Genomic DNA, 20,815 nt, shown 5'->3' with positions numbered 1-20,815 from the left:
CCTCTAACAATCTCTATGTTGAAACCACTAATTCTCAAACTCTAATTTTGGATTTCTAAAAATTTTCACTCAACAGACCACCAATTACAGTTGACCAAAATGTTATTTGGAGTGATTCCATAGGAAAGCAAGCTGCACATGTATTAAAATAGAAACTAATTTTTCAAAGAATTTAAATATAAACCATCAGCAATTGGTTAAAAAAAAGGTGATCACTATTTTTTTCTTAGAATACTAAGAAACCATTGTTTATTATTACAAATTATAAAAACTGGATTTAATAAAATTACTACATACTATCTTTCTACAGAAATTTTCCAAGTAGGGAATAGTTATAAAGAGAGTTATGGATCAACTAAAATTTTTGAAGAATATATACTTCTGAACCATTTCAAAACATTGCTTTCCTGAAACTGCACAAACCCAAAATAACTTCTGCTTCATGTACAGATCAGATGTGGTGTGTGGGCGTTTTCTGTCATGTGGTAACAAGCTGTTCTGTTGCAAGACAGAAAACTCAACCTAACTCTGAAAACAGATTTAATTATATTAACCCTTTATTGTGTTATACAAACAGGGACTCATACATTTCAGATAGACACTAGCCGTGATTAATATATGCTGAATTTCAAGGCACAGATTTAGGGACAGTAAATACGTACATTTTAGTAAACACACATCAACTGATCCCATACAGGAACTCCTTCCCAAGCTGTTCCAGGCAGCCTACGACATGTTTTTCTATGTGTCTAAGGAAAATGCCTAGCAAGGCTCAGGGAGTAGATCCATGTACTTGCTCAGTAGCAGCAGTAGGAAACTTGCTTTGGTTTTACCAACAAAAGTTATCGGGTGAAGGCTTTTTCTTCACTGCACTTCAGAGTGCAGGCTCCAGAGCCTGGTAGGCTAGCCTAGGCTCCTCATCTCCTTGTTACAAGTAACTCAATCTTTCTATACCTTGCAGTTTTGTTTGTTTTGGAGGTTGACAGTCATGGGCTTCTACTCAAGGCCTGAGTGCTGTCCCTAAGCCTTTTTGCTCAAGGTTAGCACTCTACCACCTTGAGCCACAGTACCACTTCCAGTTTTCTGGTGGATAAGTGGAGACAAGTGTCTCACAGACTTTCCTGTATGAGCTGGCTTTGAACCATGATCCTCAGATCTCAGCCTCCCAAGAAGCTAGGATCACAGCACCCAGCTTAAACCATACTTTCTTCCAGTGTCTGCACAATAAAACCATTAGTCCAAAGCCTAGAGTATGATGTAAAGCCTCAGGAAATGCTAATGTTCATTAGAAAACCAAACAGAAAAAAAAGGCTAGAAGGGTATAGATTATAATGTTGAAAAGAGTGCAAAGGTACCAACCCCTGGAACTCAAGGAAGAAGTTGGGAGCTTGACACAACTAATCAGGGCCACAGGGCTGTGTGCTACCTAGTCCTGTACTTAATCTTTCAGCCATTCAACTCCACTGTCCTGCTCCCACATTCATGGCTTCATAGACAAGAATGCTTATGCCCATCACCCAAGTAGTGGCAGGACTCCAGAAGTAAAACTCATGCCCTTCAGGCAACACTCTCCATGCTACTAGAATCTTCCCCACAAACATTACTTAAATCTACAATAATATCTTTTTTATTTATTTTTTTGTCAGTCATGGGGCTTGAACTCTGGGCCTGAGCGCTGTTCCTGAGCATTTCAGCTCAAGGTTAGCACTCTACCACCTGAGTCACAGTGCCACTTCCTGTTTTCTGGTAGTTAATTGGAGATAAACGTCCTATGGACTTTCCTGCCCACCAGGCTGGCTTTGAACCTTGGTCCTCAGATCTCAGCTAGGAGTACAAGCGGAGCCACTGGCGCCTGGCAATAATATTCATCTTTATAAGGCACTTGATAGGTGAAAACATTTACAGGCCAATGAAAGGGCTGAGAGTCTCCAAGAAATTGTCTTCACTTTCATCTTTTTAAGGAAGCTGAAGTATGAAATCTGTGGCAAGCTGATGACATTCAGTAAAGCTATTTTCAAAGTACGAAGATTACTTCCATATAGTAAAAACTTTAAAAAAAAACTTACTGTAATTTTTATAGCTTTGTTCAAGACGTTTACCCATTCTACTAGGTCTTGCTGATCATTGGCTTGTAGAAAATACTTCCTCATTCCAGCATTCATCACTGTCGAGAAAAAAGAAACATGAGATATTGTACTTGTTACTTCCACATTCATGCTTGCAGCAGCTGAAAAATCTTGCTAGATTTAACATAACACACGCTTTGGCTATCTCCAGTTTTTGAAATTAGATAAAATATCACAATGAAACATCACATATGCATCTCCATAGCTTGACTAACATTTCTATAGGATAATTTTCCTGACAGTTTTACTGAGTCACGGAGAATTCACATTTGCAATTTTTGTAGGTATTAGCAAACTGTCTTCCAAATTGCATATGAAAAGTCATTCACTTAATACCCTTAACCAGGCCTGGTTTCTAGCACTTAGGCTAATTATATAGCTCTTGTTCTCAACCCCAAGGCTCTGGACAGTGGGTCTAGGAATCTGCAAACACCAATCCCTAGGTTTCATGTTCTGCCAGTAGTAAGTAGTGACAGGGTCACAGAAAGTAGAATTGAGGAGGGTGAGATTGGCTGGCTCTAATCTTGATGATCTCCCTCCAACAGCAGCACAGAACCACCAGTAGCACAGAACCACAGTGCTAGAGCCTTCAGATACCCGACCAGCCTTGAAGGGTCATGAGCTCAACTTTCTGCTCCTCCACACTATTTCCTCTTTTATCTCTCCACCTCTGGAGAGCTACTTCAGATAGGTTCTAATTTCGGGATTATTTCAACATTCTCTTTGTGCTCTCTCAACCTTTCAACATTTAGATTACCAATTCCCCAAGACAATTCTCTTGGAACTGCAGTATCTCATGTTCTCTTGCCTATCTCCACTGACACAGCACTCTGACACCTTAATCAGTGGACAATTATACCCGTGAAATTTCTTTGATTGCTGCAAAAGTCATTTTTTAATGTCTGTCACTTACATTTGTTTTGTGACAGTTGTGTACATCTTATTAATATACCTGCGTAGTTTACCACTAATTCATGGGAGCTTTTATAGTCCTTCTTTCTGTTGTATTACAAGCACTGTTCACAGCTGCCACTTTATTTTCACACTGTTCACAGTATCTCTCATCAAGCAGAAACATTTTATCAATGTTTTTTCCTTTAATGCCTCTCCATCCCAAATATTTAGAAAACCCAGCTAAGTTAAGATAATAAAAACTGCAATACATTTGTGGAGTTTTAATGTAATTTGCACTGACCTCTCAAGAACTGGGTTTGTTTACTTTATAAAACAAAGAACATCTAAATGTACAGTTGTCTGCAAACTACCAGTCAGCTTTTGAATTAAACTTACTTACTATATATCTTATGTATTTATTTGGAAAAACATAAATACTATTCAAGGAGCTAAGGTTTCTAATCAGCTACACTGTTCCTTTTATTCAAATGTAAAAATGACTTCCCGAATCTCCAAAACTTTACTTTTTTTTTTTTTGTGAACACACTGTACAGAGGGGTTACAATTACATGGGCAGGTTAATGCGTACATTTCTTATCAAGCATTGCAGCCTCCTCTTTTGTTTACCCTTCACATCCCTTCCTAGCCTCCCCCCAACCCCCCCACCCAATCCTCCCCGCTTCCCCCCCAACATTGTAAAGCTCGTTTTCAACATGACAACTTGTACTTCTCATTGTTGCAACAGGTCCACCTGTATCCTTAAACGACTTGTTTTTCCCCATCTCCTCTACAAGTTATACTGACATCAAATATAGTGAAAGCAGGGGTTATACTGTGGGGGAGGGACATACAAAGCTACAAAGAGATAATCTTATAAATGCGTTAGAAACAAATGCATGAAAGGAAAAAAACATTAAAATACATATCAACTTTACTAACTTTAATAACACCCAAATGAACATGACTAAGAGAAGTGGGAAATGAAGACCCTCAAGGAAAAACATTATTTTCTCAAACACACAAGATTTTGAAAGTAGGACTATGATCAAAGCACTCTAACCTAGACCTTCCTGGTGAGCTGAAAGTCTCAAAAAGGAAGTCAAAGGCCTATCTTGTGAAGTGCTATAGAACGAGGCTGGAAACAAGGAATTTCACACATTGTAAGCTGTTCTTTACCCTTGTAAGATGGAGAAACTGTAAATACTATAAATATATTTTAAGATTAACACCTCACTAGGACAATACATCTGTCAACAAATAATTTATTTTTAATTCCTAGCAATGCTTTTGCATTCCAGTTTGGACTCAAAGTGAGCTCTCCTCCTAATTGTTTTTCTCAATGCTGGGCTGGGCATCTATTCAGAACACTATAGAGTTTGAAAATCTAAACATTTATTAATAAATTACAGTACCTGTTACACAATAAATGAATATTGTACATATTTCGAAACAAATAATATTTAGATAAGAACCTTTCTTTTAGGAAGAGAGAGGCCAATATGCCTCTACAAAAGACTCTTGATGGATGGAGACGCAGTCCAGTGATAAAGCACTTTCTAGCATGCACAGGTTTGGGGTTTTCCCCCAGGACTGAGAGAGATTATTAACATATCTTATGATCAAAATAAAAACTCGTTATTATTTCATGACAAAAGTGGCATAGAGATCTACTGTACAAAAATCCAAGTCTGGAATCAGTTTTGGTCTTACAATTACTGCCATCTCATAAATATCATTTGATCTCTCTGCATTGTTTTTCTCATCTACAAAGTGTGAGTGCCATCCATCCCTTCCTTGAGGAGTGATAACAATCTCCCCATCACCATACTCTGTAGATTTCCAAAGGTTATGTAAGTATTGTGGAAAACATACAGCAAATTACTGAAAGTGGTATGTGTGCAATGGAGGAACAGGTAGAAGGAAAGGGAGAAAAAGCTCTGCATAGTAAAAGACAGAACTAGGACACTTGAAGTTGCTACCCTTTAGCAAGGGTTTCATCAGGAATAATGTGCATCCCCAGAGGCTTGTGCAGTTTCTGCCTTTTCATATGAGTGTTACTTCTAATCTTTACCATGAGATGAAAAGCAAACAGATAAAAACTAAAGCAGAAACATTATCTTAATTGCAAACAAAACTCTTCTCACAGGATAGGATTTACTGGTTATAGCTCAAATGTGGCTACAAATCAAGAAGTAATGAGACCTTTTATCGTATTTTCTCTATTATCTATTCTTTATCATCTTGTCTGTGAGATGTTGGACTTCAGTGATAAGGGTATAATTTTCTTACTTTTCTCCTATTACCTCCCTTTACCATTGCTCCACTTTTTTTAACTTTCCTGATTTTTACACATTGCTTCATGTTCATTTCCTATGTATTTGATAACTGTCCTCAAATATTAAATCATCTTTGATTGGCAGTTCATATTTTAAAAGGAGGGACTATAAAGACTCATTGGGCACTTTCTTGGGATGTGGAGTTGCTAACTTGTAGAGTTCACCATACAGCAAATTCTCCTACTAGAAATGTCCAGATGGCAGTGCCAGTAGGGTTCTTCTTGAGGGTACCCAGGTTTTATTCCACCTACATCTGGCTGCACATTCTCTGGGCTACCTGCAGGGCACAGGGCTATCTGTGCCATTTCACTTCATCCTCCTGGTTTCACTTTTCTTATTTCTGTCCCATTTTCTTGTCTCTGTCCTATTTGATGCTTAGCTCCTTCCCTTTTCTGAGACTAGAATCTGCAAGGATATAGCACCTCATTAATTCTATTTCTGGAGATACCACACACCTCATTGCCCACTGGGATAGGGGAAAGGTGACTGCTCACCTAATCCAGACAAAGGTAAGAACTAAGGTTTGTTTTAAATACAGTCATTCAAATAAAATCTGTTTTTCAGATTTTCCTCACTGTTACTTCCCTCAAAAGTGTATTTCATTACCTAAGTGATGCAGAGTCAGGGTGAGGTAGGACCATGAAAATGTTAGCTTTTTATTAGTGTCTTCCTCTTTCTGCCAAGTCATTTCCTATTCCCCATCCACTCTCCACAATTATATAACAAGGGGCACACAAACATGTCTCCTACTTTCATCAAAGACAGTTTGAATGCTTCTTCCCACATGCTTTGTTTTGGGACAAGCTGAGAGGAGATACGTTGCCAATTCCAAAGGAAATCTCTCTTTCTCTCTCTCTCTAAAAGCAAGCATTTTATGAATGTTTTTCCTATTCCCACTAGTATTAGAGGTCTAAGAAACTACAGAAAGACTAATCTTAACCTTTGTTCTAACATCATGTTTTCTAAATAGGAACAATTTTGAATGTTGAGTCTATTACTTTATATTATTCCTTCAAACTATGAGATTTGAAATTATACAGAAAAATGTCTGAAGTATGTACATTATCTACATTATCTATTCTAAAATACGAAGTTCTTTGTTACTTGACTTGCCCCAGTAGCCTTCATTTACAAAGCTCTAAGGCATTTTCTCAGCAACCAAAATTAAGACATGTGGTAAACATTTATTTTAAAAAATGGTTTCACAGTAATGATAAATGCATGATAGAAGATTGTCTGAACAGTCCTATTTTATCCTGCTTATACTTTGCCCAAGTGGATATGTAGAACTGCCATCAGATAAATAGGATTATCACTTTTTTTCTAAATATAAAAGAATTGGTTTATTATAGATCACATGCATAAAACTGTACAAACAATAAATTTTAAAAGTTTAACATTTAAAGAGATAGTCTATATTTGAGCCATACCACACTTGTATCACTGAAAAATTCTGTCCTCATCTTTCAGGTGCTGGGCTAGCTTCTGAGCTCTGTTCTGCTGAACAGTTTTTTAGAGGGCATTTGGCTTACTTTTCTGTCAAATCTAAGAAACTTTAAAACTTAAGTTGACTTCTACTTGTCAGAAAGACAGTCTTCTACATGCTGCAATAACTATCACTACCTGCTTATAGAGTTAGTGTCACTGGTGACAAACAGGAAGTGGCCATGTCCTCACTAGTGGAGGGCTCCAAAGGACTGTCATTCTTTTTTTTTTTTTTTATTGTGAAAATATCGTACAGAGGGGTTACAATCACATGGGCAAGGTAATGAGTACATTTCTTATTAAGCATTGTTGCCTCCTCCTTTGTTTCCCCTTCACATCCCTTCCCATCTCCAACCCTCCCTCACCCCCACCCCCAGGACTGTCATTAACAGCCTGCAAAGGAAAACTGGGAATGCGGCTCAAGTGGCAGAGTGCTAGCCTAGCAATTGCAAGCCCAGAGTTCAAACTCCAAGCATCTAAGAAAAGGACACTCTTTACAACCAAAAGAGAATAAAGAACTTTAACAGTACTTCTATCCCCAAAGTATCTTATATTACTTCAATGTAACATATTTCCTTCTTATGCCAGTTTGGATCTCCTCATTTCTGTCCCTTTCACTGCTAGGACCCACAAACATATTTTAAGAGGGTACTAATTCTTCTGGCTTCAACAATCACACACTATCTTAACAGACTCCAACTTTGTAATTATTATAGAATTGTAATTAATGCACACTACTTGTACAAAATAGTGGGCCTCACTGTAATACTTCCATTTGTGCATTTATTGTGCTGATTAAGCCCACCTTCCTACCACCCTACCCTACCCCTACCCACTGTTTCCTTGGTCCTCTTCCCCTTCCCTAATAGTACTTCTTCTACTTTCACATCAGCTTTATAACCTAGTGTCCACACTTCTATGTTTAATATGGAATAACACAAAGTACACTTCTAGAGGTGATTACAAACACCAAAATCATGGTTACAGATGGATGCAGTGACATAGAACCATGTTTTAAGTAGAATGGGACACAGAGAGGCTTTTAGATAGAGATGAGAGTCAAAAGTTTATTTCTTCATTGGATGGTGGTTGAAAGGGAATCTGCCTTAGAATAATTCACAGAAAAATATGATCTAAGTACATCTGTCTACTTTAAAATTTCTAACATAAAATAAGGCTACTTACCAAAACAGAACTCAGCCTTTGGCCTTAGCTTAGTTGCATCACTAACCTTGTGAGAGAGAGGAATGAGTTACTCACTTCTTCAATTGCTGCTAGAACCAAACTCAAATTCTGTGTGAATGTCTACACATACAATCTCCCATACACATACAGTACATAGATCTGAAACTAAACTTTAAAAACTGAAAAAGAACAGCTAATTAAATATAGGGTCTGCATCCCAATTGTAATATGCTTAAAACAATCGATATTTCCAATGTTTTCTATGAAGAAATTTTTCTACTCCAAAGGAAATGTGAGGCAGTTGAAAGTGCAACAGTGGGTTTGGGGCCACACAGAAATATTTTAGCTTAAAAAAATCTTCAAAATGTCCTCAATGATAGAAACTATTGACTATTCCCAAACTGTAGGCAAAATGGTGGTGGGCAAGCATGACATTGCCCAATGTTGTGGTAAAATCCCAAACACTAAAAGACATTGCTCTGAGGAGTCAACATGGTACTCCATCTACTCTTAACAAAACCCCAGAGAAAGGGCATCACTTTGGAAGTGAAGCAACTAGAAAAGCCCACTTGTGACCAGACATGCTGCCATGCTGCTGTCCAGCGACAGGACATACAACTGTACCATCTTATACCTTTTAAAAGAAATTCAAGTCTGGGGGTCCTGATTCCAACTATAAAATTCACAGCTGAGTCACACTGCAGTTAGTTCTAGAAATAAATTTTGAGGGGAAAAAAATGGCCTATTGAAAGTAAAGTACAAACTGTACAAGTCAAACTTCAATAAGCTAGACGCTAGAGACAAAAAGTTAACTGCACAAAAAGGAAGGTTGTATTTTAGAAGACAGAAGGAAAGCAGCTGGTCAGTCTTTCTACTTATTTTATTAAATCAATACTATACTTCAAGCATGATCTCCCATTTTAAAAAAGACTAGGTTAACAATTGAAAAGATATAAGTAGAGAAGCCATCTCTCTCATTTTCAACTGCTTATTCCAATAAAGTAGGCCTTTCCACATTAATTCTTTGGTGTAAAAATGTGGGGCAGTACATTTACATTACAGTATACAAGAACTGTAGGCACTCAAGCAAACAATTTATTTTACAATAAAATCCTATCTTTCTTAGTAACAGTCTCTATAGAAGCTGGGCTACAAGCTACCTGAAGTATTTTTTTAAATACCTTAATTTATAGGAACATTTGGGTTATCCAATATTTGTCTTTTGTAAATGTATACAATATGACTTAAACAGAAAATATTTTAAATATATAACCTATATTATTCAAAGGCTAGAATGATATTTTGTCAATGAGAGTGAATGTCTCTATTGTAACACTGGTCACAAATTACTTCATTCATAAAAATATGTCTTCTAAACACACTGATATCCAACTGATATTAAGTTGATATTCTGTTAAGATGATTTGCCTTTGTTAAAAGACCACAACATATGCATAACAGTACCTGCACAATTAATAGCACTCTGTTGCTACCTCTTATATGTGTTTTAAGTTACTGACAAAGTTTTATGGCTTCTGTGGAAAACAAAGAAAAAGAACAACAAAATCCCAAAAGGCTATCATGTCAATATTTCTGTTTTCAAAATAAAAGAAAGGAAAACTATGTGACCAATAAAAAAATCTAAAGTTTTGAAATTTAAAAAAAAACTATTTCAAAAATATCAAATCAACAAGAAAATAGAAATTAAAAGAGGCAGAGTAAAAAAAAAAAAGTGAAAAGAATCATTCTTTCAAGATAAAAATGGTTCAAATTTTCACTAAGATAAAATATAGAAGCCCAGTAAGACTGGCTCATGTATATAATCCCCTTTTTTGGGGGGGAGGGGAGGTCCGGTTGTGGGGCCTGAACTCTGGGCCTGGGCGCTGTCCCTCAACTCTACAGCTCAAGGCTAGCACTCCACCACTTGAGCCACAGCACCACTTCTGGATTTTTTCTTTTTGCTTATGTGGTACTGAGGAATCGAACCCAGGGCCTCAGTCATGCAAGGCAAGCACTCTACCACTGAGCCACCTTCCCAGCCCTCAGGTGTATAATCCTTAAAAGCTGAGATCTAGAGGATTATAGTTCAAAGCCAGCTTAGGTTTAAAAAAAAAGTCTTGGAGACTATCTCCAAATAGCAAGCAAAAACTAGGGTGAAGATGTGGCTCAAGTGGTAGAGTGGCAGCTGTGAACAAGCAAGTTGAGTGACTCGTGCGGTACCAAAGTTCAAACCCTGGTACCACCAAAAATAAACAAAAAGCCAAAAAAAGTCAAAACTGGACTTAAGTAAAAAACAATCTAAAAATAGGTAATACATATTTCATCTCTAGAACTTCTCAAGATAAAGCTTCCTTTTCGGATTTTTCCTTTATTTTTTTCTTTTTTCTTTAGTGTCTCACTATTGTAGTTTAGGCCTCTAACTCACAATTTTCTAATCTCAGCCTCTGTAGTACCAGGATTACAGGCACATACCATCATACCTGTGACTGCTTCCTTTTCTAATATTCATGTACTTGATAATAAAAGTCAAGCCATTAACTTGTACAATTCACCAAATCCTTTGAGTTCATTTCATATTCTCAATTTTATCAATTAAGGAACTTCTAACCATAGTAATTAGGTCTGTATCACTTTCATCATAAAATCTGAACATCACCAAGTAATATAGCAAGGTATCTACTGCTACTGCTCACTTTCATTTAGAGGGATTGTAATAGAAAGTAACATAATGTATAAAGACTACCTTTGAAATGTAGGTAAGTTTAATGGCTCCAACACGTGATGATCCTGAAGGTAAGTTCTAAAAACAAATTATTAATACATAATTAATTTCCAAACATCATGAATTCCACATATTCTAAAAATGGTTAAGAAATTCAATTTTTAATATTCTATTTTACGAATCAACTTTACTCAGTTTAAGTATCTACTTGCCTAGCATTTGTAAAGTCCTGACTTACTTTTACACATACACACACAGAACAAAAGATAACTTGGATAGCCAAGCTAAACCTTACTTTTCATCATGATACATGATGAAACTAAAAGGCTACATTAATCTTTGGAACTAAACACTCAAATTTTTCATGAGAGTCAAAAACAAGATCATATTTTGTCCTGAAAGCAATGGGAAAAAATACTTAAAGACATAAAATAAACATAATTCTAACAAGTTTTAAAAGGCTTTGTCCTAGTAAAACTTTAACAAATTCATCCCACAAAAAGTATACTTTCATTTCATTTAAATGGTTTAGTGTTAAGTTACCATACTTAATCTACCCTGATATTTCTTCAAAAGTATTAACTGATTCTCTTTAAATCTCATGCAGAGTGTGGGTAATTGTAACTTTCATAGAAAATATTCTTATTTCTTAACAAGTTTGGATGGGGATTGTGTGACAAGGAGCTTAAGCTAAGGACTTAGGAAGAGGGAATAACTTCTGGCTGAAGCTATCAGGGCTGTGAAGGAATAATCAGCAATTAAGCTGGACATAACTTTGAAACACAAAGAGCAGGAGACAGAACATTCCAGGCTAAAAACAAGCTTTTCAGCAAGCAGCTGAGAAAGCTCAGAATCTCTGTACTAGATTGACAAAGCTCTGGTGCTGGGCTGTTAGAGAAATGATCATATGGGAGCTGGAGATGTAGCTCAGTGGTAGAGTACTTGCCTAGGGTGCTTAAGGCCCAAGGTTCCATGATGCACACAAAACAAAGGAAAAAAAAAAGGTGGTTTGGAAATTTGAGCTGAGAAGCTACATAGACAATCTAACTAAAAACAAAGACATAAGAAATTTAAAATCAGGGCTGGGAAGGTGGCTCAGTGGTAGAGCGCTTGCCTTACATGCCTGAGGCCCTGGGTTCGATTCCTCAGCACCACATAAGCAAAAAGAAAAAAGTCAGTAGTGGCGCTGTGGCTCAAGTGGTAGAGCCTTGAGCTGAAGAGCTGAGGGACAGCGCCCAGGCCCAGAGTACAAGCACCACGACTGGACCCAAAAAAAAAAAATTCAAAATCAGATATATAAGTAGATCTATAATCAAAAATCAATTTTCAATATATCTTGAAATATAATAAACTAGATTATAGAAGTGGAAGATGGAAGTAGTAAACCCAAATTTAAAAATCTCTGAGAAAGTAATAATATACCAATGAAAGGACTGATAGAAGCCAGGCACAAGTGGCTCATGTCTCTAACCCTCACTACTCAGAAGGCTGAGATCAGAGAATCCTAGTTCAAAGCCAGCCCAGGCAAAAAAGTCCCCTAGACTCCATCCCCAAAATAATCAGCAAAGGCCAACCTGTAGATGTGGCTCAAGTGGTAGAGCCAGCTTAGCAAGTATATGGTGCTCAGTAGGGGGGGAGGGGAAGAACACAGAGGTACACACTTGTCATTCCCCAACAAATGAGGAAACACATGTAAAAGATCACAGTTCAAGCTAGCCTGGCATAAAGCAAGACCCTACCTCAAAAATAACCAAAGCATAAAAGGCTAAAGGCACGGTTAAATTTTAGAGCACCTACCTAGCAAATGTAATGCCCTAAGTTCAACTTAAAATACCAGTTTCTATGAATGGAGTGATAGAAATATTGTCAAGCCCATTTTTTTAAAAGGGGGAGGACTTTAAAATGTGTTATTTGACAACAAGAAATAATAAATTAATCATACACTTAAAAGAGAAACAAGCTATATGTTACCTAGGAGTTCAATTCATTTTGTCAAATTCACTTCCTAGAAAACTATTTAATTCTTTACCATTTCCAACTTCCAACACATAAAGCTGCAACTGATCCCTTATAATACACCTGAATGGGTTTTCAAACCAATGGTCAGTGGTATACAAAGCAGTGAAAAGGAAATGGCTCCCTAAGGACAGGCAGGTCAAGCGAGCTACCTTTCACAAGGTTATTACACTCAATATAACCTCACCACTGCACCTTGACAAGAGCAGCAAATTGAACTGTTTAAAATAATTTTTCAGTAATTAAAAAATGGCTATAAATTGCCAATTTGATATTACTTAACCAAATAATCTTAGCAAGAGGTTTGCCAGGAGAGGCATATACTGATCATTACATTTAAAGGTAAAACAAGGCTAAAGCTATTACTTGGCTAATATAGTCGATGGTAGAATCAAGATTTTTAAGGATTTCTGTAAGAGGAAATAAAAATAGTAAGAAGTGGGGGGAAAAAGAAGTTTAAAATCCTGCACTACCAATGCACTAACTACAACAGGATCATTTGGCCATGTGAAAGTTCCTATGAGAATACATGAGGCTAGGGGGTGTAGCTCAATGCCCTGCATTCAATGTGAAAAAGACATAGCTGAGCTCATACTTTAACAGGTTCCCTCCCTGACAAAGTGAATTACTGCGAAGGCGTAAAATTCAGAAGAAACCATTTCTGTCATCCAGACCCTGGGAAGACAGAAGCCTACAGGGAGAAACCTGTGCCCTGCCTGTGGAAGAATCATAAGCTGGGATCTGGAAAACAGATCAGAGGGAGTCAAGTAAGACACAGTTTATCTTGAAAAAAGAAGTCAGTGTGGGGACTGTGCCCCAGATAGACAAAGGGACAAAGAAGGGAAGAATCGGATTGACATGTTTAGAAGGAAAAAAAAGTAAAAAGTTTAATTTTTGCTAACCTGTTTTTTATTTCACTGTAAATAAAGATAATAAAGGTAATAATCATGTGGTTGTACAACCAGGTATCTACCTTCCAAAAAAGATGACTGCACATAGAGATACAGTAGTACAAGGTGTCAAAAGCCTGGCAAGGATGCTGACCGAGAGCAATGAGTTCCAAGCAAAAAAGTATGAAATATGTATTACCCAAATAATATAAACTGAGTTAAAATAGAACCTACCTAAAATTTGAAAGGCTACCTATAAGGACTAAACTTACATTATGAAGAATCAGAGGGCAGAACACTAACAAGCAGAAGATGTAAGGAACCAGATTTTTTTTTATTCACAGCCAAAAATAATAATTGATACTATGCTAAGTATAAAAAGTACTTTTTAGATATGTGTAAGTCAAACAACATCTAAAATGAACTTGAGAACCTTGATTGAGGAGACTGAACTAATACTAAGATCTCTTATAACTCCAATTCCACATAAACATTTATATACTAGAACATATCTAATCTAAAATTTGTATAGGACAGTGAAGAATACTACCAGTTACTGGGGAAACAGAACAGAACCTCCTACAAGTCCCTACTTATCCCTAGACCTCTTGTTCCCTACCTACATAAGAAGCACTTGCTTTCTATATACTTTATGATGTATAAAATCTCCATTTTTAACCTTTATAACAATTTTTATTTGAAGAGTTCCACAGTAGGGAAAGTTTAAAATTACTTAATAGATGATTTCTAACTTCAAGTCTCTCACATATATTAAAACTAGGATTCTTGTTTTTAATTTATGACATTGTTCCCCAGTGATTTGTAAGGAACAATAAAGTCAAATTGCATTTCAGTTCACTATGGCATAACAAGGACTAAAGCTCAAGTCTGACCAAAACAACAACAACAAAAACTACATTATGTTCAAGAGTTCCAACTAGATATCAAACACTAGCATTTTCTATTCTAGACATAGCATCATAAATCTGTATGGGTTAGGAATTTTCTAACATAGTATTTCTCTCCCAATGGAAGTATGTTTATACAGGCATAAAGTATAATCAAATAAATCTAGTTTCATTTTCTAAAATTTAAACAAGACAATAGGGGTCAGGAGTACAGGGCAGAAAAAAGTAATGGAGATAAATCTAAATATATACTGTTTAGAAAGACAAATCCTAAATCTATATAGCATGTCAAATGCTTTAATAAATAGAACTTTTATGTGCTTTTAAGAGGCAATCTGTGGCTTTTACAAACCTGTGGATTATCCATGTACCATACAAAACTATCTTCTCTGGTATCCAATATGAAGTACCTTCGAAGAAACTTCCCACTATTTTCATTTTCTTCAATATCCAGAAAACCACAAATGCGGTTCTGACGATCCACATAAGGCATTTCTGGGCTTGAACATTACACTGCAAAATAAAGACATTAACAGTAAACTCCCTAAGAATAAGATAAGCATTTCCCAGAGGACATAGAGGTTCACTTTGTACAGTACTGGCACAATCTGTTCAACAAGAAACCTAAACAAAAAGCCCCTGTTAAGTGAGGCTACATAATATAAACTCACACCGATATCTGAAGCATCCAGAAAAATCACTTAAGGAAATAAATTTAGTATGAATGTTCACTAAGTCACCTGTTGACACTGACCAAGACAAAGAAGGGCCTGTCTTTGAATAGTTTAGTTACTCTTTCCCCTAAAATAAACCTATATGAGCCAAACTAACTTACAAATCAAGATATGCTACATTTTTCAGTTGTTTCAGAATATTTTTAATTCAAAAGACTCTAACAATAAAAGCTAGTATTTACTGACCAAATATCTATATTTAGGTTCTTTTTTATGCATTATATATTTCATCTTCCTAACAACTGTTGAGCAGGCTTCATCTCCACTTCACAGATAAAGAAATTAACACTGCCGGGGAGACTTGTCCTGACTACAAAACTAGTAAGGGGAAAAAAATCAATACTTAAACCTAGAGTCTTAGGTTCTAGGGCTCTTAAATTCTTCATCATCCTGTCTCTCTAAAACCCTTTAGATTTCTGTAAACTAAAGTTAGCTACCAAAATAAAAAGAGGGCTAAGCAGGTACCTCCAAATAGAAGCCATTCAAAAGTCATCTATGCAGTGAATTTAACAAAATCCAGGCTTATCTAATTCTGATCAACTACCACATTACGAAAATACAGAGCATAGAGGAACCTATTGAACACACCACAGGATGAAGTCAGCAAAGCCACACTATGGAAAGTAAAAGGACAAACAATATAACCCACAATACACAAAGAAAAGGAAGTTGGGAGGTGGAAAGCAAAAGAAGGGAGGAAAGAAAGGAAGGCTTTTACTTTAAAAAAAAAAAAGTATCTAAATCAGTAAGATGATATTCCACCTAAAAGGCTAGTAAAAATAGAGTTAAAAGTTAACGAAAATAGAAAAGAAATAGTTAAAAAATTAACTAAAATCAAAAGCTGGTTCTTTAAAAAGATAAAAAGGGAGGGAAAAACAGAGAGAGCAAGAGAAGGGGTGATATTGTCCAAAAAGAAATGCACTCTTCCTAGCCAGGCACAGGCGTCTCATGTCTGTAATCCTAGCTCCTCAGGAGGTTGAGATCTGATGGTGGCAGTTGGAAACCAGCCGGAGAAAAGTCCATGAGACGCTTATCTCCAATTAACCACAAGAAAACCAGAAGTAGTGCTGTGGCTAAAAAGTGGTAGAAAGCTAGCTTTGAGCAAAAAAGCTGAGGGAAAGTGCCCACAGACAACAAAAACAAAAAAACAAAAAACCACCAAGGAAATGTACTCTTCACCTGACTTATGTCTGTAACCCCCTCTGTACGTCATCTTTATAATAACAATACAAAAATGTTTTTAAAAAGATCAATAGAACTAGTAAAACCTAAAATGCAGCTATGTGGATAGACCATGCAGAGCAAACAACAGCCATTATGAGGAACTTCAGAGAGGTTCTATATTGTACAGTTTGCAGACACTAAATGGATATTACTGTACACTTTTATGCAAACAAATTTGGCAATTTACAGGAAATAGACAAATTACTCAAAAAATAGATTTTTGAAAAAGTCTGACACAAGATGAAAAACAAACTCTGAATTATACTGTATCATTTTCTTTTTTCTTTTTGGAGGAGGGAAAGAGCTGGTCCTGGGGCTTGAACTCAGGGTCTGGGTGCTTGTCCCTAAGCTGCTTTTGCTCAAGGCTAGTGTTCTACCACTTGAGCCACAGCACGACTTCTGGCTTTTTCTGTTTATGTGGTGCTAAGGAATGGAACACAGGGCCTCATGCATGGAAGGCAAGCACTTTACCTCCGAGCCACATTCCCAGGCCCTTCCCACATCATTCACTATCCATAAGTGGCAAAAAAAAAAAAAAAAAAAACAGAAGCAACCTTCAACTGTAAATGAATCTCAACTGTAGTATTTCTAATACTATGAAATACTTCTTAGAAAAACAAACTTTTGATATACAAAACATCACAAATAAATCTCAAATTTATTTTGCTAAGTGAAAGAAAGAAGACTAAAGGACTATGGAGACAAAGAACAGATTACAGGGAAGAGGAAGATTTTTAAAGAGGTGCTTCAGGAGGTAACACAGATGTTCTCAACATTGACTGTGGTGTGAGGTACAAGACTATGTACTTCAGAAAACAATTTCTAATGCTGTGAATAGGTGAAAAGCTGATGACAGAGGACATAAGGGAACTCTATGTGTATATGCTGGAATTGTGTAACTTGATTGTGGTGGTAGTTATACATTTTACGTACATGCAAAACCTTATAGAATCTATACACTAAAATAGGTAAAATTTATTGTATGTAAACAATATCCCAATTACCCTAAGTTTAAACAACAAAAAAAACATACACACCAGATCAATAAAAGCAAAGAGATCATTAAAGTGTGAAACATCTATAATTTATACACTGTTGATCGAAATATAAAATGATACACCCACTTCAGAAATAGTTCTGACAATAAAACAAAAAAAAAAAACTATTCCATCCCAGGTATCCATGCAAAAGCAATGAAAACATATGCACACAAGGACTGGCAGCTTTATTTGTAACTCTCAAGCTAGAAACAACCCAAAATGTCCATCAATACGTGAACAGGATAAATAAAATGCTGTATATCTATACAATGGAGTACTAGTTTACAGTACAAAGATATTATTAACAAAGGCAACAATATGAACAGCTCTCGAAATCATTACACTAAGTAATAAAAGGAAGACATGAAGAGCCATATGATTCTATTTCTAAAAATCTCTAAAACCTACAAATCAATCCATAGAGACAGAATGCAGATCAGTGATTGCTTGGAGCATAGGGAGAAGGACTGACTTGAAAAAGTAAATTAAGGATATGGTAGCAACTGAAAATCATTGAATTATTACAAATAATACTCCCCCTACTTTTCTCTATCATCTATCCCTAGGGTTTGAACTCACAACCTTCTGCCTTCTAGGCAGGTTTTCTACCACTTATGCAGTGCTCCTAACTCTTTTTTGGGTTTAGCCTTGGACTACAAGCTTCTCACCTATTCTTGCCATAGCCAGCCCAACTGTAATCCTTCCTATGCCTCTCATATAGCTGGGCTTGTTGGCTAAGAAGGGGTTGCACTAACAGTTTGCCTGGGTTGGCCTTGAACCATTATCCATCTGCTGTCATCCTCCCATGTAGCTCAGATTACAAAAGTGCACCATCATACCTGGCTCCTATCATTTTTTTTAAATTTTACATGGCAAATACCTGAGCAACACAAAAAAAAAAACAAAGAGAAAAATATTTGCAATGTACAACGAATAATCTAACTTGAAAAAAATCTCAATGAAAATATATCAAAAGTTTGATAGAAAAAATGAGTAAAAGCAGCCAGGCATGGTAGTTACACACCTGTAATCCTAGCACCCGAAAGCTGAAATGGGAGGGTCATGAGTTTGAGGCAAGCGTGGGCCGTATACTGACTTAAATGCTAATCTGGGCTATATAGCAAGACCCTGTTTCAAAAAAAATTTTTTAATGAAAAAAGAAAAATGGTAAAAGATATTAACAGATATTGTTGAGAAAAATAATTTTACGATGGCTTTTAAACAGGTAAGGTGTTCAACATCATTCATAACAGAAATTTTAAAAAAGAATATATACTGTAAAATTCTTAGGACAGACAACTTGCATCTTCAAAACTAAATTAAAAAGCAGTAGAGGAAAGGCACCAAGGAGTAACTTTAAAACTGAAGAGACTATGAAAGACCTATAGACTGATTACAACATGTGGCTCATACTTGTAAGTCTAGAGCTACTTGAGAGCGTAAGAAATACTAGCCAGGACATAGAAGTTGGTGAGATCCCATCCCAGCTCAATCAATAAAAAAGCTAAGTGGAACACACCTGTTATCCTTGCTGTGAAAGATTCATACATACAAGGCCAGCCTGGACAAAAATAAAACCTATTCAAAAAAATAACAAAAGCAGCTACGCATCAGTAGCTCACGCCTGTAATCCTAGCTACTCAGGAGGCTGAGATTTGAGGATCAAGGTTTAAAACCAGCCCTGGCAGTAAAGTCCATGAGACTCTCATCTCCAATTAACTACCCCAACCCAGAAATGGTTCAAAATAGTAGAGCACTAGCCTTGAGCACAAAGGCTCAGGAACAGTGACCAAACCTTGGACTAGCATTAAAAAAAAAAAAAAAAGTAAAAAGGGATGAAGGTGTAGCTCAGATGGTACAATGCAAAGCTCTGAGTTCTAACCACAATAGTGCCAAAAAATAACAATTAAATTAAAAACTGACATATTTAAGAAAACTAGAAATAAAAATATTGCCTGATAATATTAAGGAAATAGACATATATTGGTGTAATAATGATAATATGGTTGTTATCAAAGAAAAAAATTAGTCCTTATCATTTCCTGACAGAAAGACAAAATATACAGCATTTGGAACTGGACTTGCTACATAAGAAGGCATTACTTGGATTGATGGTTGTTGGGACTAAATAAATGGGGCTAAATAATGGTTACATGAAGTTATTTAGAATACTCTATCTACTTTTGAGGATGTTCACAATTCTCCATAAGAGAAAACTTTAAATACAACTATGCTACACAGAGATACCATTTCTCATCTATCAGATTTGTAAAATTCAACACCTTGACAATACACAGTATTGGTAAGGCTGTAAAAACCAAAGAACTTTCTTACACTGATAGTGAGAATGCAAAATGGTGAACCCTATTGAGATGTATACTGAACTTTAATACTATCACACATGTATTTATCCTATAACCTGGCATCCCTACTTGTTATTAGAATCTAAAACTATTTTATGTTTATGATAGGACATGTATAGTTATATACATTATAGGATAGTGTATATTGAAATAATTTATATTTAAAAACTTTATTAAGATAGAAAACATTTATTAGAACTAAGATTTTTATAGCAAAAGAGGTACAGACATAAAAAAAATTCTACACAATGTATCAGAATTTGAAATTCTATATATAATTCATGATCTTTGGAAATACAATAGAAAATCACAACTTTGCAATCCCCAAATAATCACTGATTTAAGCAAACATCTTCAAAGAACACTAAACTCACCAGATTAAAGGTTGTTAGGAAACAGAATACTCAGAGTCTCAAAGTATCACCCCACAATTTTCTTACTAATTATAAAGGAGACAACATATCTTTATAATGGAGATATATTATAGCCCCTACATTTACTAGATGATTTAGAATCTAATGAATCTAGAAGATAAGTTCTTATGGATACCATTTTTCTCTCAGGAGATCAAACATTGTATGAGTCCACTAATTTGAAGTATTCAAAATGGGCAAATCCCTAACTATGGGTGGAGGATAAGAGAGCAATGACTTGGTTGCACTCTGCTCAAAACTCTTCGAAGTAGTAGTATCAACCTCAGCTGTTTATCAGAATTGTTTGAAAATCTGATATCCCAGACTGCCTGGTCCTTTCTACCAGATCAATTAAATCTGAAACTTGGGGATAGAATCTAGAAATCAGTACTTTTCTAAGGCTACCTAAGTAATTATTATGTTCAGCCAAGATTGAAAACCATTATTTCAACAGTACCATATCCTATTCAAAATAAAAA

The 20,815-nt window shown here is 36.1% G+C and overlaps 1 protein-coding gene across 9 annotated transcripts in view; it reads right to left on the bottom strand.

Annotated features, from left to right (window-relative positions):
* Positions 1-20,815, bottom strand: part of Plekha1 (pleckstrin homology domain containing A1) — a 47,375-nt gene that overhangs the window by 19,965 nt on the left and 6,595 nt on the right. For 8 of the 9 annotated variants that reach the window (XM_042701329.1, XM_042701331.1, XM_042701333.1 and 5 more), the window contains exons 2-5: positions 14,915-15,075; positions 10,770-10,826; positions 8,027-8,072; positions 2,067-2,164 (exon numbers count right to left, since the gene is read on the bottom strand). In XM_042701329.1, the coding sequence (XP_042557263.1) occupies positions 2,067-2,164; positions 8,027-8,072; positions 10,770-10,826; positions 14,915-15,055 (342 nt within the window). In that variant the 5' untranslated portion in view covers positions 15,056-15,075. Of the gene's footprint in view, positions 1-2,066; positions 2,165-8,026; positions 8,073-10,769; positions 10,827-14,914; positions 15,076-20,815 lie in introns of those variants that run through there. The other variant, XM_042701338.1, reaches the window with a different exon arrangement.

This window comes from Dipodomys spectabilis, unplaced genomic scaffold (assembly GCF_019054845.1).
Source record: "Dipodomys spectabilis isolate Male_0828 unplaced genomic scaffold, ASM1905484v1 ptg000289l, whole genome shotgun sequence".
Taxonomy (NCBI): Eukaryota; Metazoa; Chordata; class Mammalia; order Rodentia; family Heteromyidae; genus Dipodomys; species Dipodomys spectabilis.
Note: the sequence above shows the minus strand (reverse complement) of the source record. Positions and strands in the feature narration are given on the sequence as shown.